A 17,689-nucleotide genomic window follows, 5' to 3' on the forward strand; every position below is an offset into this window, starting at 1 on the left:
CTGCCGTATGGGATCCATCTACTGCTTACCTTGTGCGCGACCTCGGAGCCGTTCAAAACCGCGCAACCAGGTTCATCACTAGTAACCTACTCACCATATACAAGTACCTCTTCATTAAAAAAACACATCAACCTGGCCGAACTACACGTCCGTAGGAGGCCGCACGCTTATCACTGTTTCAAGTTCAAGCATTCTCCTGCTATCAGGTCATCCTATATCAATCCTCCTCACAGAATATCATCTCGCATCGACCACGAACTCAAAATCGCCCGCTTAAAATGTAACACTCAATAATTTTCAAATTCCTTTTTCCCCAAGACTGCCATTGATTGGAATAACCTCCCGCCCCACATCGTCACCTTCACTGACCCGTCTCAATTTCGTAATTCTATCTCAAGTTAATAAATCTTGCGTCATTTATGATACCTGGTGTAACCTACTTGTATAACGTTGTTTTTGTTGTTTCCATTTGTTGTTGCTGTTTCACTGCTTTTTTTTTCTGTGTACCTCCTGTAACCCACTACTCCCATATAACGCCCGTATGGCACTTTTGGGAGTTCAATAAATTGATTGATTGACATCTCCCTGAGACAGAAATGGCTGCCGGGCTAGCCATCAAGAGAAAAGACGAGTTCAGTGTTGAGAGAGATAAAGTGTGTTCACGGCACTCCAAAGAAGCAGGTCCCCAACGTGCCGCGTGGAAGATAGATTCTCTACGACTTTGCGGTATCATTAGCCTTCACACTCAAGAAGCAGAAATCTGAGAGGAAACCACCGACACGCGTAGCAGTCATGGAAAAACTATCGGTAGGATACATCGATACGTGAAACGGCCGATAGTTTTCACCATCGACACTTGCCCTTTTGTTACGAAATGTTGCTGCTGTACACAGCTCACTAATGGTTCTCAAATGTGCTGTACTAGACTGTATAAATATGTCCTGGGGTCGGATAACAAAGCGGTGCAATGACAGCAGAGCAATGACCGCGCTCCGCCAATGCTTTCAATGCAGTAAGGAATGCAGGTATTCGAGGCACTTTCATCTGGCTTGCATTCCATTTTAAACACCTCCTCTCACGACGTGAAAAACATTGTAGAACAGCACATGACGTTAGGCGTGACACGCGGTAGAACTGATGCACGAGGGTCGTGTGTCTCGCTGGGGCCACGGCTGCGCCTCAAACATCGCGAAAATCAGGAGGTATCCGTGCGCGGCACAAGATGGCGCTGAGTCCTGCATGCACCGTCTATAGCTTTGGTGAGCAGACGGAAATCGACATTGGAGGAGCAATGTTGTCGGATACGTATGTGGATTCGGCATCCCATGATGTCATGCATTCCGACAACTAGATGCTACTTTTCTGATAGTACTTCTATGTCACACTGAGAAACGGAGTTTTGGGAGAATGCAGAATGAGATACAGGACAAGATACGTAGATTCGGTGAGATTCGCATGGCAACTGATTTAAGCCGCAGTGGTTCATTAAGGACACAGCAGGACGTCCACACAGTCATGGTCACTGTGTCGCACGTTGTGGAGGAGACATAGGAATTATCGGACTTGCGTCGGGGGACAGCAGCAGACATGAGTGGCGCCACACCACCGACGGCGCGGACAGTCCACCATTAATGTTGTCCATTTGCTGGATTTCATAAAGGAATGCTTCGGAAGGATCCGTGAAAAAAGTGCTGCACATCGTAGTTGGTGCATAACACCTACAGTATACCTGCCATCAACTTTGTATATTTCTCACGTGACGAATTCTGCCTCAAATAAGCGAACAATCAAACCGAAGGCACGCGACGAAGATTCGGGATCAGGTTACTCCGACACAGATGGAAAGAAACAGCGGTCACATGCTTTCCTGAGAGTCAGAAAACAGCACAAGAACTATCTGACTAATGCCCGGTGACATTGGCCGACCAGAGAAAGACAGAAGAAGTACTTGCATTTGACGCTCGCTGGCAGCCAGACTTTTTCAAATTCCAAAAGTCGCATTTATGATTTCACACTCGTTTAGATGTGAGATATTACGCAACAGTGTTGAGTTCGTGTAAATGATTGTGGGAATAGCGCAAGCTTGAAATCCATTTGGTTGCGAAGCTTCACTTTAACTTGCTCCGGTATCACATCATACAGCACACCTTGCCTTATGGCGACATGTTACGTGTAGCATACGCTACTTGTAGGTTACCACCAAATTGCGGCCGTCCTCGCCGTGTTCGTTCCCGCAAACTTAAAACAAGCTACCGACTTAGCTAGCGCGACCAGTTTTTTATTTTTTTTCTTTAGTTTGACTAGTCTGCGCTTCATTTCCAGGTTAGGTAGAGCTACCGAGACCGGTGCTTTTGGACATGCTACAATGGCATCACGCCGGCAAATTTAATTGAAGAACGAGTCGTTGTAGCGTTACAAGTGGTCTTACATTCCTCCCGATATAAAACATCGATGTATCGCTAATATTGTGTTATAAGTGTTACGGCATCGTGTGGCAGGTTGTGTAAACTCAAAGATTCACAAGCTTGCCTCCAAGCCCTGCACTTGATCAGGTGAAGACACAAACAACCTATAGCATAACCGGGATATTATAGCCTCAACCATGTCTAGTTTACCCGGTAAACTAGACATGTGTGAGGCTATAATAGCCCGGTTCTGCTGTACGTTATTAGTGTCTTCACCTGATGAAGTGCAGGGCATGCACGAAAGCTTGTGAATATTGAAGTTTCATTTCAAAGAGTGCTTCATTCCCTGGACATATTGTGTACCCACTACTACGAAGCTAGACTGTGTATTTTTTTCCTACATCGCCCAAGTTTTGGGTAAGAAACTGTGAACTGATTTTCTTTCTACATGCGGGCAACTTCGGTCCAGACGACGAAGAAGATCCCGTAGCACGCTGCGGTCGAGACTGCTGACTGAAAGCACGCGCTTAGAACTCTGATCAAGTGGATCAACAGCACGACTGCGCCGAGCCCGTCTGCGCGATCCCAAACGTCGAGTTCAAGCAGCACATTCGCTTCGCTGTGTGGGCGACCAATTTTTAAAGTAAGTGCCGTTCTCTCCAATGATTCCTAGTCGTGCTACAGTCACAGTGTTTGAACCACGAAGGTATCCGTAGCTGTTCTTGTAGCTCTTCTTGTAGGACATTGATATAAGTTCAGCCGCTATCGTGTATATAACGGTGCTATGGACAAAAATGTAGTACTGTGGGTTGTTGTGCACCGTGACCGTAAGACCGAGAAGCGAGTACTTGTACTGATGTAGACTTTGGTACGGTACTAGCTTTGTTCCTCGATTCTAATTTCGTACCGTTATTAACAGTGCCGCTACAGAAATGACTTGTTGTGAGTGTACAGATATGACTGCGATTCCTGGTTCACGGGCGGAGTTTTCATTGATGTCGGGTTTACAAAACTGTATTTGTTTTGTTGCTATCCATTTTATTTCTGTACCCATTCAAATGTCAGATTTTAGAGCGTTTTTTGAACAGTGTTGAAGTGTAAGTTCTTATTTCAGACGCCGGAAGATTAGTTTTTGCTTGGCTGCGTGAAGCTACTCCACATGATGGTCACCAAGGCAGCAGTGGTGGTGGTGGCCCTGGCTGCCATCTTCTGCGTTTCAAGTGCTGTAGATGTCCGCTTCCAGGAGGGCAAGCTGCCGGACGCTTTGAAGATGGATGACAAAGCACAACAGCCAGGTACTGTCCTTTCATATCGCTTGCGCCATGCTACCGTTCCAGCATGCGTTTCGTACTGATGTGTAAAGATGTAGTTTTTCGGAAGATCGGGAACGTGAAGGTGTGCGATTATGTCGTGGGAACGCCTGTACTCATTCATCTACTGACTGTATTGCAATTGTCGTTGTGTGTCGTTCTGTTTTTTTAAGCGGGCGTGACTTTGGAATAACAATAACTGTGCATTTTAATTAGTGCGCTGTTAATCTTCGATCCAAGTATGCAACTGGGATGTGCAATTGTTATTGTTCCATAACACCACGACGTCGCGTTAACCGCGGGAACGGTTGCGAAGTCATTATCCAACCACTTTATTCATTTGGAGTTGTCGATTTTTCCTGTACTTATTATGTAATTTTTGTAGACTGCTTCTGGTTTACGCAGGCTTTTGACTTTACAAAATTTAGGTACAGAGGAAAAACTCCGACCAAAGAAATTGTCCACTGCATCCACAGATCCATTGAATACTACGCCGTCATGCTGCTTTGTAGCTGCGTTTGAGATCCGCCAGTTGTTTACTGTTATGCCGCCGATTTCCCTTTGCATGAAAATATATGCTAAGTAGTTAGTAGTTATAGTTAAACTACTGTAGAAGTAGTTAGTGGCCATCACTGCATAATATACACAGGAATGAGCACCGGAATTGTGTACAATGGGCGTAGGAATACGTGGGAAAATACTTCCCTCAAGCACGGCTCCTTGCTTGCGCGAGTGCAGATACAGTTTATATTCATATTGTGTACAGGGACAGCAGGAACGCAAGTCAGTGTAGCAGAGTAGTCGGTAAAGTATTATTTGACTGTGAACGGTTCCTTCGCATTAGTGTTTCTGTTGCAACTCGTACACAAGGAGGATGTTGAAGGACAGGACCTTGTTCTGTTCGCAGTTTGTATTCGCAATTATGTAAGTGATAGATAAGCCAGGCCCCCTGACCAGCAGTTGAAAAAAATGCCCCTTCAGTACCAATTATTTGGTAAATTATTTTATCAAATTATTTGATAATTGCGTAGCTGAAAAATGCTTCAAAATTTGCAGCCTACTATCGTGTAAAGTGCATATTGAGTATGGTGCTTTGAACTGTACTTGAAAAGCCAATATCGTAAGATACTTGGTACATGCAGCCAGTGCAGTGCGATAATCCTTGGTAGGTTCCTTGCTTTCGCGCCGACTTTTCCTTCTAGTAGGGTGCGTTTCTTGTAGTAAGTGTTATGTTTGTGTAACTCTCTTTGCGTTAGAAGCTGTGAATACTGGAAATGACCAACGAATCATGGGCGTTCCAGGATTTTTTCCAAGGTGGCGCAGAGCCCATCCAGGGGTGAGGGGGGGGGGGGGGGGCAAGAGTGCGAACCTCCACCTCCTACAACATCTTTTTCTGGGGGCGGACGCTGCGCACTGTGTGGGTTGTCAGAGGTTCCTATTATGACACCTGGGAATAATCATGGCGACCTATGACTAAGAGTGCGCTATTTTCACAAGCAGCCTTCGTATTCCAGGGGGCCCCGGCCACCGTTGCCCGCTCTGGATACGCCGGTGCGACGAATCCACATGCGTAAAAGTTTGTAGAACACAAAGGGCTGACAGTTAGTGCAGGATGTGCCGGATAGCGTCTGGATTCCCACCGAAGCTACAAAGCTTTCCTGTCGCCCTCCCTAGGCTACGCCACGTTAGCGCTTCCAAGCGTTCTTGACGGTTCACGTGTGCACACTCTAAAAGCAGAACTTCACCGCGGAGTGCACGTAGTGCTCTCCTCGAATCAGAAGCGATAACCCTATCGTTCGCGACAATGATTGGCGCAGCACGTGCTATGCGCTGACGTTGTGTTTTTAGAGTGTAGTCAGCGACTACAAAGTGAATATTCTAAACGTTTGACTTGCTTTTCAGCTTCTGAACCCGAGAAGCCAAACCCTGGCAACGACTGCGACAAGAACAAGTTCCACGAAGGGATCTCGAACTGCGAAACGGGGCTGAAGCCCTTGGAGAAGCTTGTGTCGGAAAAGAAGTCTGATGAGTCTTGCAAGTGAGTGATATGTACATAACATCTAAATTAATCAAAAATTTAAACGGATACCACTGATCAACAGTACTAGATAATCAATGTCGCGTACGTCCTTGCTATGCCGGCAAGCGTCGCGTGAAATATCCCACCTAAGCTCGTTGATATTTGTAAAGTCCAGTAATAGTATATCAAAGTCGCCATGCCGCTCCCGTCAAGTACAGACAGGTCGGGCATTGTGTTTTCTGTATAGAAAGCTCCAAAGGACATCCAACCCTGGTAAAGTCGAATTTGGTCTTCTCGAATTAGAACGGATACCGAAAACGCAAGAACACCGTTTCGCGTGCGTTGGCGGTGGGCGAAGCATGCAGTTGTTTAGCATGCCGTTGTGGAAGCCTTTTTAGCCAGAGAACTCTATCTGAATGTAGCTCAAATAAAATGTCGGTATCGTTTTGGCTAACGTTCATGCGCTGACATCCGAAGACATTCGGCATCGCGTCGAGGGAAACCGGGAGGGGAGTCGTCTATATTTTTATGGGCCGCGGTGCGGCGACGTTTGGCAACCACTGGTCTACGTATACAGGGCGTTTTACAGCAATCAGAGGAGCATAGATGACCTTTTTCCTGTTGAGTTCCGCGGCCAGCCGGAGATTCTTTCGAAGAAAGCGTGCAAGTACAAGATGACTAATTTCCTGCACTTCAGTACGTCGGGCAAAACTGAGATGGCATTTTAAGAGACTGTCCTAGCTGCAAGCCATCTCACGTTTAACAAATCCTGAAACACGCACGTGCGTTAATATGTCCATCTCCGCATTTTGATATGCAAACGAACCGAAACCGCGGCGAGCGGGAACGCCAGGGTACAGCGCACATTTAACGTCAGAGGGTCACGTGATTTGGAGCGGTGGAGATGATTGGAGTAGGTGCCGCTCAACTGGCCAGATAAACCGCTTTCGGGCCCAGATAAGCCTCCGTCGGCGAAGGTGATGCACTCCCCAGGCGCGCTTGTGTGGTTTCTGCTCATTTGCTTATCGAACTTCGCGGATAGATATTTTAGCGCACGTGCGCATTTCACGATTTTTTAGACTAGGAATGGCGTTCCACGAGGATAGTCTCTGCTATCTCGCTTTCGTCCGATATTTGAGGAACTAGTCATCTTGTAGTTACATAGTCCGGGGATGTCCACCTGGCCGTTGAACGCAAATCAAAAAACGACATCTATGCTACTCTTATAACTTCTTTATGAAAACAATTGTAAACGCTAAAATTAAGCACCCGGTATATGCTGTTTGTGAATTTAATGCATTCAGGCTATATAACTCCGCTAATTTCGCAATTCTCAGCCCATTCAGACGAATAAATAGTACTAAACTATGTACTGAAAAATAATTTATGTGCGCAAAACGGTGGGGCCAGCTATGCATACGTATGTTCCGCAAGCCTCGAAAGAGGAGCAGCGTGAGCACGCGGTGCTTCGGCCGTGGCTACCTGGTTTCCCGTATTCCTTTGAGCGTAACGGAAGTAACTGCAAATTGATTTTTTTAATAAATTGATCATCTCTCTAATTTGACAAATCTATGGCACGTTTTTCCAACAGAAATGAAAAACGTATGTTCGATTTACCCCGAAACATCGTGAAGGTATTCCGGCTATCAATTTTTGTGTGGAAATCTTGTGAAAAGCTCCGTGGTTTTGATTGAACCACAGAAACACCATTGTGGGACGATGAATGGGAAGTCACGAATGGGGGATGAACGGGGAGTCATCGCCAAGGGCGATACTCTACCCCATTGCTGGTGGTGATGTGGGGAATGAAATAATGAGACCCTTCAGAATAAGGGTCGAACAGTGGTATCCAGAAAGGTGAAGGGAGCTTTTAAGGGCAGAGCGTAAGGACTGGTTGTGGCCAGGATGCAATCACTTTTGTGAGAGGGGGCTGAGAGTCCAGCTTGTTAAGGGATCCGGAGACTAGGGTTCGGGAAGATGTAGGCAATGGAGGAGAATGTGGTCTAGATCTTCCACAGCTCCGCAGTGACAGCATTGTGTGACAGTGTGTGTTGAGACCTAGACTTCCGAATTCGGGAAGAATAAATGCCAGCTTTGCTTGCCAACTTTGATTATGTAAATAAAAACGTGGCACGAATTCAAGCGCCCCAATCTCCGGCAAAAGACTGTATGAATGTATTCCAAGAATTATATTTTTAAGTAACACCTGTTTTTAGGAATTTAGTGACGTCCTCTCGTGGAACACCCTGTATGTCGACAATTTACATGCCAGGCGCTGTAAGTCAGACTGCGCACTCTAAAAACAGAACTTCGACGCATAGCAAGCTGTACGCCAACCATTGCCACGAATGATTATGGAGTCGAAGAGAGCCTTTTTGTCTCAATTCGGATATACGAAAATTGCCACAAAGGTGTACGCCCATCCTGTGCCTTCCAATTACACGGGATGACCTTATCATTCGTGGCAACAGTGATATGCGCAAAGCGTGATATGCGGTGAAGTTCTGTTTTGAGAGAGTGGCATGACTTTTTCTAATTTTCATGGCCATGTGCGGGAGGGACTTCTGTTTGCGCTCGTGTTACGCATTAAGCTCATACGCAACCTGTTGCGCATTTGCAATTCCCCAGCTGTGTAATTAGAGATATACAGGGTGTCCCACCGAAAAAGGGCCAGGGGTTAAAGAAAAACGGAGTGCTTTACACAAATGGAACCAACTGTACGTGCTTGGCAGTTGTGTGGTCTATCCAAAAAAAAATTTTTCATCGCCCCCTTGTCAATTAAATAGCGGTAATTAATTTTCCAACTTTCTAATCATCGGTTTTAGGTCTCAGATGTTAATGAGGAGGTTGTAGCAGATGTCGAAAGAGACACAACTGAAGTGGTTCGAGGTCGCTATGGCATGTGGTTTCGTTTTTTCCCGGGTTTAAAAGTCCGGCAATCCGGCACCCGCGCGGGACGATTCCAGCGCCCTCCGGCGTACATTGACTTTGATATTAGCGCTTGGAGACCATCCTTCGGCCACTTAACACAAGAGGAAGATATTCCACCTGTTTCATGGCACACCTATCAGAGTGCACTGCAATGGTCGCGCGCGGGCGCCGAATTATGGGAAGCGCTCTGTGGTGCGCGCGGCTTCTGAAACCAATTTTTAAACCCGGGAAAAAACTAAACCACAAGCCATAGCAACCTCGAACCACTTCAGTTGCGTCTTTTTCGACATGTACTACAACTTCCTCATTGACATCTGAGAGCTAAAACCGATAATTAAGAAGTTGGAAAATTAATTACCGCTAATTAATTGACAAGGGGCGATGAAAAATATATTTTTGGATAGACCACACAACAGCCAAGCACGTACAGTTGGTTCCATTTGTGTAGATCACTCCGGTTTTTCATTAGCCCCTGGCCCCTTTTCAGTGGGACACCCTGTATAACGCTATCGAATACCTTTCTTTTGCTTTTGTTGTTGTTGTTGTCAATGCCAGACGTTTCAGCGGCACATTTGCACATTTGAAGTGGTCTTTATTTCTTGAATGTTCTTAACTCCTAAATATTACTTTCGACTGCTTCGGCACATGCGGCGCTCGAATAACACGACTTCAGGGGCGCCGGAAGGTAGGGGCTGAGGGTTTTGTCGCCCCCTTCCCCAGAGCTTTCGCTCCGCAGGCCCTGCCTCCTGAACATTCGCTCATAGAGCCCCTCACCCCGTTTTTCATCTGCACGTGTCATGCGAGAGGCACTCTTTCAGCTCTGTTACCGGGTGGACTGAAAACGAACAACGTTGTAGGTGTTATTCAACCAATTACGCTATGCAATACTGTATGGGAAGACCTTCCGCGCGACGTGTAGCCGCGCCCCATTCCGTTGCCTTCCATAGACGATACAGGAGAACGTGGATATCGCTCCAGCAAAATGATGTCGTCTTGTTTCTGATCAACGGTGTGCTTGATGGCTGGTGTAGCATATTTACTGTATTTGCCTGAGCGAGGGCGAAACATTAGGCAGAGCCTCTTTTAGTCCAACAATCATGACACTCTTTGCGGACGACACCATCGTGCTTCAGACAAGAGCAAAAAGAAAAAAATATTCAATAAAGGAACACTCTACCGCTCGCTTAGTTATATTTTTCTAATCGCACTTAATGAAACAATCAATCAATATTTCAGTTAGCGCTGCTCAAACTCCAATTTCTTTTTCACCTTATGGTGATGAGGAACGTGGGGTGGCCTTCCGGCATGCGTCAAGGCCTCCACAGTCATAGGATTGCATGGACGAATCATTTCTAATAACATCAATAGATCATCTGGGTAGGTTAGGTTGGGTTATCCCCCTGCTCCCGGGATGGACCTCGACGCCCCTGATTGTAATTAGTGGCTTCAGGGGCGAAGAGTGCATAACATTGTAGAGCACTTTTGAGGCGCACGCGAGAATTCTGGCAACGGACACACACTCAAAAAAAAGAACAAAAAACACTTCGAAAGAGCTTACACTTTGATGCAAAATCTGCGGTTGCGAAACCGTTAATTAACCGCTAATGAGTTCCTTAATAATATAAGACTAAAATACAATTGAGGCATTCCCAGTACCACGTTTCATCACCAACGGAGATAACAAAATAGCTGTATACTTACATGCATATCAAAGCTTGTAAGTGCGATTTTATTTTGGAGGAGAGAAAAGGTGGATGGGGACGGCAAGCCTGCAGTGAAGACTCCTTCAGGCTTTTTGTCAGTTTAACCGTCAACAGAAAATTGTAGGTGTAATAATGTAAGTGTAAAGACGCCCTCATCGAGAAATGTCCTAAAATACTTTGACGCCCAAAGTCTGGACAGAAGTCGTTCTGCAGCGTACAAATCTTGAAGCATACTTAACTGTAACGCAGTTCACCTGCTTGGGCAGAGCCACCTTTGCGGCGGAGAGATGTGCGAACTCTGATCCATTTTTGTTCTCTCTCTCTCTCTCTTTTGCTGTTGTTTCATTGTAGTCACAATCGCAGTTGCTGCCGACGCTTGTGTTGGTTATGCTACTGTTATCGTGGCCAAGCAATGTCTCGCACGCCCGTTGCGGAACGAGGTTACGCATTCGCATTGATTATCCTTGCTGTTGTAACGTGACGACCACAACCAGAGGCAGCACTCGCACTCTACGTTTCGACCTATGGGCCATCTAAGTCATGACAGACACCCCTATTCAGGAGTAGCTCTCCTTTGCCGAGCTCTACTGCAGCGTAATGCAGACGGATGTACTGCGGATGTACAGAGACGGTACTGCAGACGGATGTAAGTAAGAGTAAGGGGCGACGAGGCGAAACTGTTTGTGAAACAGAAGGAGCGTATAGAGATTACGGCGGTGACCTAATGGCTCAACGTCGAGTAGCTACGATGTATTGTACCGCAATGTTGAGTGCACCGTCCTTTGGTAGCAGATAAGCAATGATCATTTCGGATGGCAGCGTATGACAATGCAATTACTGTTATTGGTCGTTACTGACACTGATCATTCCTTTCAGGCTGCTCAAGACGTACCTGTCCTGCATCGACGACTTCCAGCTTTTCCTATCATGCGAAAGTGACCCCGCAGCTGATGTGGAAAAGAGGAAGGTCGCCGACATCCTCGCCAAGAATAAGCTGAGCTGTGCTGAGCGTAAGCCTCCCCCTTTGCACTATAGCATGATTTGAATGTGACATGCAGGAAGCAAAGTGCTACTAACGTAAAGGTTCAAAACTGATTTGGCTGGATGAGCTCCTCTAAGCTCCTCTAAGCGCCTCTGGGCGTACTGATAGGGGTGTGGAACGTCTGTGCTGCAGGCACGAGCAGTAGCGTGCAGGAACTGTCCAAGCAACCGGAGTGCGGTGCCGTAAACTAGTTTCGCAAAGGCCTCGGTGCAAGTCAGTTTTTAGGGCACAATCCATGAGAGAACAATAGGAACAACTTGGTCTCGTGGATGCGGAGAGATCTTCAGCTCGCGACGAAACAGTTCAACTACCGTTGGCTGAAGCATGAAAAGCCGTTGTTGGGAGCCGTGTCCTACCCGGAAGATTCATAAGGTCGAAATAGGTATTAACTGACGTCCGCGATCAATTGTGCTTATGGACGGTGCGATCCATCTGGCGACGAGAGCTTGGGCAACGGTGGACACAGTGATGTCGCAAATCTGGATCTCTTCTGGCCTGCGTGTAAATCTGTCGACGCACGTGACGAATCGCCAAATATTGACTCATCCGGTCATGGGATGACAAGGTTTATTCCTTGTTCGTTCCACTGGTTACGGTCAAGCGCATGAGCAGGCAACACTTCATCGAGTTTGAAGAACGAAGAAAAATACCGAAAAAGGGACCGTCCTGGATGGGTAAAACGCGGTGATTTGTCAATACTCTCCTTCATGAACATTGATAACAACGTAAACAAACAGTCGTCGGCCGTAGCAACTAGGCGAAATGCCTTGACGCTTTCTGAAAGAAACCCCCAATCGCTGGTGTCTCCTGTATTTTGTCGTTCCTCAAACTAAAAAAATGTTGCCCTCAGCAATCCTCTTGTACCGAATACGTCACCGTTCGTAAAGCGAGGGCTCATGAATCGAGAGCTGGCTGTTGTCATGGCACAAATGAGGTCACAAGGTCGTGAGTTCCTTTCGCTTCTATTCTGTTACAACTCCTCCCATACTGCAGCCAATCAAGTCTTCTTATCCCCTACAGAAGGAATCTGTTCTGGGGCTTTAGCATCAAACGGATTCGATGAACTTTATGAATCAATCAATGTGTGTCGACCTTTATTGACAATCTTGACTCGCCAGTTTTGGTCGAACAAGTGAACGTACCAAAAGCAAATGAGTCGTGCAACGTATTCTAGGTGTGTTGAATAGCGTTCGCAGTGTCGATCGCTGTTGAAGGGAAGACGCGAATTAAACATTGCCAAGACTTCTGAACGTAGAGCGCTTCGTACGAACACCGTATCGTAAAAAATACTGAAAATCTACAAAACAGCCGAATTGTGGAGATAATTTCATATAATTTTCCGAAGCCCCTGTCATTTTCCCTGTCACACTCTCCGGTAGCCAAATGATGATTCAAGATAACTTGAACGCAAGTGTCACCGTAAGTCATTGAACCCTCGTAATAACTAGAAACCAAGCCAGCGATTTGTATATGAAGGGAAGTGCCTCAGGATGAGAGTCGCCGATATTTCGAAGAGACACTGTTCTTCTTCAGAAGAACAGTGTCTCCAAAATATCGGCGGCTCTCGTCCTGCAGCAGTTCCATTCATATTGCCTTAACTCCATCTTCCCTGATGGAAGTGCCTCAGGACGAGAGCCGTCGTATTTCGAAAATCTATCGGTCCAAAATGTCGGTACTTCTCGTCCTGAGGCAGTTTCCTTCATGTTACCCTCTCATAGCGTCTCGAGCCGCTCGAGAGTGACCACTGTTCACTATGGAGTGACCTTCCGACGACGTTGCATGCTGTCCAAAACGGAAACGATTAATTGGCTTATGGGCATGCGCAGTGTCAACGAACAGCTTTATGTCAAAAAGCAATAAAACACTCGGGAATGTCGGGACAAAGACAACGAAGGAACATAAAAAAGACTGCAACCCGAACAACTTTGCTTTGCCTCCCACACGGCTACGGTGAAATTGATCGACGCATGCGCAAATGTTGCCTCAGTTCCGTACGGTCTTTAAGTGCACGTTTTTTTTTTTTTTTCAGTGATGTACCTCTCCCCAAATGCAACGACCAAGGCACCTGGTGTTCAGCCAGGAAATCCAGCATTTGGTGGCAAAGGGATTGCTCCCACTCAAGGTAAATACTAGTCAAATGTAGTTGTTCACAGTGAAAACCCTTCTGCTGCACGAACAAAGTACATCTGCCAAATCGGCTTGATTTCTTTGTGAGACGACGTTATTGCGAGGGTGACGAGGTTTGCATAACTTGTGGTACATCCACGATTGCGGAAAAAGCCAAGTCGATTAAAAGAGAGTGCCGCAACAGATCATTGTCTTCGGTTTGTCTTGAAAGTTATTTTGTTCGCAAGCGAACGTAGCCAACCTTCCAAATAAGGACAGCTAATGCCATCATAAGTATCGTTCGAAAAATAAATCACCATTGAAGACGAATTATCATAATTCTTGTGCGCAGATGAACGTAGATTTATTATTATTTTTATTATTTTTTGTTCGACCTGCCACACTCTATGAATAAAAATCCCGATATCACTACCTTGTCGGATCATGTGTATGCGCTTACGGAATATTGTGACCTTTAGGTATAGTGAACGCGTTTCGCAAAACCTCGTCCCCCCCCCCCAAAAAAAAGCGAGCATATAGCAAGTGTTAAGGAAGAAGTACAAAGGCTCACCCGCGTAACCTCGCATCAGCGAGCTTCACTTCCGTTCTGGTTTCCATTAAACTCTGCATTCCTGGCAACTACCGGAGTCCTTGATTTCTTGTACATTTTGGTGCCGAAACCCGGAAGCCCCGGATCCTCTTGGTCAAGACCTAACGGCAAGGCTTGCAGAACGACGTCGGCATGAAAAATCTGGAGCGCTTGAAGGGAATACGGACTACCACCCGTTCAACAGTTACGCGAATAATCAAGGAAGGCGCCCTTGGCACTATCACCTCCAACTATCGACCAAGTAAAAGCAAAGTTGCAATTTCTAGAAACCAAGGCGTCAATTCTACAGCAGATGGATGGTGACATTCAAGCAATCATTGATGAGTTCTTGGAGAATGAATGCAAAGCGTGCGACCGTTACTAGGAGTCCATCACAAGCACCGTCGTACAAGTCCGCTCTGTGCTGGACGCCTCACAACATCCCGGGAGACAGATGACAATTGAAGCTGGTAATCTTCAGCCACTCTTGCCTAGGCATCGTCCGCCTTCTGCAAACCAGCCCGATCAGATCGCTCTACCGAAGCTCAAGAACGACTCCCTCAGTAGTGAGCTCTCACGTTTTCAAGGATCTTGGGACCAATTCCCTGCAAGTATTGATCATAAACAAAGACTGTCGAAGGTGAACAAGATGAAATACTTGATGCCTCTCGTGGCTGGACCAGCGGCCCGCGCTCTGGACGGATTGACTATTGGGACAAAAACTATTAAACCGCCGTTGATATTCTCAAGACCAGATTCGGCAAAAGTGAATTATTCGTCAATGAACACCGTGTCTCACACCGTGACCGTTAGGACTGGAAACCTGCAGACTTTGAGCGTACCACGGAGCCATTGCCGTTCACAGGGCAGTCATTAGGAAAATTCCATCGGCACTCGAGCTGGAGTATTACCGGATGAAAAGAACGGACTCTACCGCAGACTCGGCAGCCACTTCTACCACCGTTGATTTGTCACGTCTGTTGGACTTCTTAGAAAAGGAGACCGAATGTCTGGAGCGCGTTCGAAGAGCTACCGCCAGCGCTTTGCAAAGTGACAATATGAACCGTCGAAGGACCACCTTGCCCTTCTGCTGCGTCTTTAACAACAAGCGCTACGTCTGCTGTCTGCATACTGTGCAAATCAAACAGAGCATTCGTTGGAAGCCTGTACAGCACCCTTGATCTCTGAAGAGAACAGGGTCATCTTGCGCCGCGAAGGGTGTTGCTTCCTGTGTGGCAGGCGATCGTATCTATCCAAGGACTACTGGTGCGCTGTCGACTTCGATTCAGCAAGTGCGACAGGCGACACCTTACGCAGTTTTGTCGAGAAGCATCATCTTCGACTGTACGTGTGGTTACTCAGGACATAACAGCAACTGTCCTCAGCCGCTTCTAACGTCATCAAAGCGCAGGTCAGTTCCAATATCTTACTACAAACGGCGAAGGTATGGATCGAACGCATGGACGGACAGCGACAGTTAGTACGAGTATTGTTGGACGGAGGAAGTCAACGCAGCTTTGTTCGCAAATATATTTCGACTCAGCTTGGATGCACGCCGTTACGGACTGAGACCTTGCAGATTCGCACCCTCTGGAACTACGTTCCAAGCTGCACAACATACCGCTGCGTTAAAGATACGCTACACAGTCAGTATTCGCTACACAGTACGACGACCGAAGCAATCGAATACGAGGAGATATGCTCAAGCACGCTTCCGACGCTGCATAACGATTTGTCAAGCAAACGACGTCGGCGACGAAGCCACGACGCCAGATTGCGAGATCTCTCTTCTTATCGGATCTGACTGTTATTGGGAAATTGTTACGGGAGCGACTGTTCGCCTGTCACAGGTGTTAGTTGCAGCAAAGACTCTTTTCGGCTGGGTCGTGCAAGGCACCGATACAAACAACTTCAAGGAAAGCAAAGTAAGACCAGCAAGTGAAATTGGAGTCATGCAGGTTGGTGCGCAGTCGGGAATCTCGCAGTGGAAACACGCAACTTGAATCGTGCACAACTTCACTTGGAGGATGACACAGTTCTTCAAGTATTTCGCGCTGGCGCCAAGCCGGGAGACAGGAGATATGTAGTTCGCCTGCCCTGAAATTTGAGAGGCTCCTTGCGCTGGGTGACAACAAGGCACTGGCGACTCAATGACTCAGGAAGATCACGAAGAAGCTGCTTCTGGATCCCGCTTTAGTGCAGAAATATGATCAGACTATGCGCGAATATCTAAAACTGGCCACGCGGAACGCGTAAATGATCCAGGAGCAGTTTCGGGGCCGTTATATTATGTGCCGCATCATGGAGTCATTCGGAGGGATCGTGAGACCACCAAGGTGCGGATTGTTTTTGATGCTTCATCAAAGGCCTCTGGTTGTGTGTCCCTTAACGAAGCCCTGCATTGCGGGCCTAACTTGAACCGGGACGTGCATGAGCTTCTGCGGTTCCGCACTTACGCAGTGGCACTTAACAGCAGACGTCGAGAAAGCCTTTCTGCAAATCGTTTTGGACGAATTGGACCGTGATTCTTTACGTTTCCTTTGGTACACGACAGCTTCAAAGTTGACGAACCGTTACCACATGTAGGGACTTGGCGAATGACACCTTCCTTTTGGTGCAACAGCCAGCCCGTTCCTGCTGCCTGCAACACTTACATCCGCATCTGCGATATCACTTACAGTCCGCAGCGGTAGTCTGTCCTGAGGCATCGGCGTTGCTTTCAAGTAGCTTTTATGTTGATGACTTAGTTGTTGGGGCCGACACTACTGATGAAGCAACAGCTTTGCATCGTCTGGCTAAAGACTTTCTCAATGAAGCAAGCATGAAGTTGGGGAAGTGGACTAGTAATAGCTGTATGCTAACGAACAATGTTTGGAGCAGACGGCACAGCCGCTGCAAAAGCTACCATAAGGAAAATTCAGGACTTTGTCCAGTTGAAATTCAATATAGCATGAAGTCTCTTTGTGAGGTTCTGGACAAATGCTCAGACACGAAGCACTGTGTACTCCAAGTCGTGGCACTCGTGTATGACCCTTTTGGCCATGTTGCCCCATTTGTGGTGACTGCGACGATACTGCTCCAACGCACATGGTTGGCAAGGTGAGATTGAGACGACACGCTCCAGGAGAACTTGTTGAGCATATGGCATATATGGGGTGACGGAGCGCAAATGTTATCGCGTATTTCGTTGCCACGAAGGTTTACTCGTTCCACGACTTTTTCTGAACCAAATAAGTGCGTAAGGCTTATACAGCGATGCCAACACATAAGCTTACGGCGCTGCAGTCTACTTGGTCTCCGAGTTTGCGGACGGACATTCACGTGCAACACTTGTACTGGCGAAGGCCAGAGTGGCTGCGGTGAAGCAGACGTCAGTACCAAGACTCGGAACAAGTGGGTGCACTTATAGCTTCTCGCCTCTTAAAATTCGTAGCGAATGCCTTCTCTATTCCCGAGTCGAGGGCAACTCTGTGGACAGACTCTGCATGGGATCCGCAGCTCCCCAAAGGCCTGGAAACCGTGTGTGGCAAACCGGAGTCACGGAAATGCGGTCAGTCACGTCACCAGCTCAATGGAGGCACTG

General features: G+C 47.0%; 1 protein-coding gene across 4 annotated transcripts in view; it reads left to right on the forward strand.

The window, feature by feature from the left end:
* Positions 1-2,874: 2,874 nt before the first annotated feature.
* LOC135379055 (uncharacterized) overlaps positions 2,875-17,689 on the forward strand; it is a 32,882-nt gene continuing 18,067 nt past the window's right edge. For 2 of the 4 annotated variants that reach the window (XM_064612307.1, XM_064612309.1), the window contains exons 1-5: positions 2,875-3,048; positions 3,520-3,700; positions 5,618-5,753; positions 11,246-11,379; positions 13,441-13,533. In XM_064612307.1, coding sequence (XP_064468377.1) covers positions 3,565-3,700; positions 5,618-5,753; positions 11,246-11,379; positions 13,441-13,533 — 499 coding nt within the window. In that variant the 5' untranslated portion in view covers positions 2,875-3,048; positions 3,520-3,564. The remainder of the gene's footprint in view (positions 3,049-3,519; positions 3,701-5,617; positions 5,754-11,245; positions 11,380-13,440; positions 13,534-17,689) is intronic. The other 2 variants (XM_064612308.1, XM_064612310.1) reach the window with 2 other exon arrangements.

The sequence above is a fragment of the Ornithodoros turicata genome, chromosome 1, assembly GCF_037126465.1.
Source record: "Ornithodoros turicata isolate Travis chromosome 1, ASM3712646v1, whole genome shotgun sequence".
Classification (NCBI taxonomy): Eukaryota; Metazoa; Arthropoda; class Arachnida; order Ixodida; family Argasidae; genus Ornithodoros; species Ornithodoros turicata.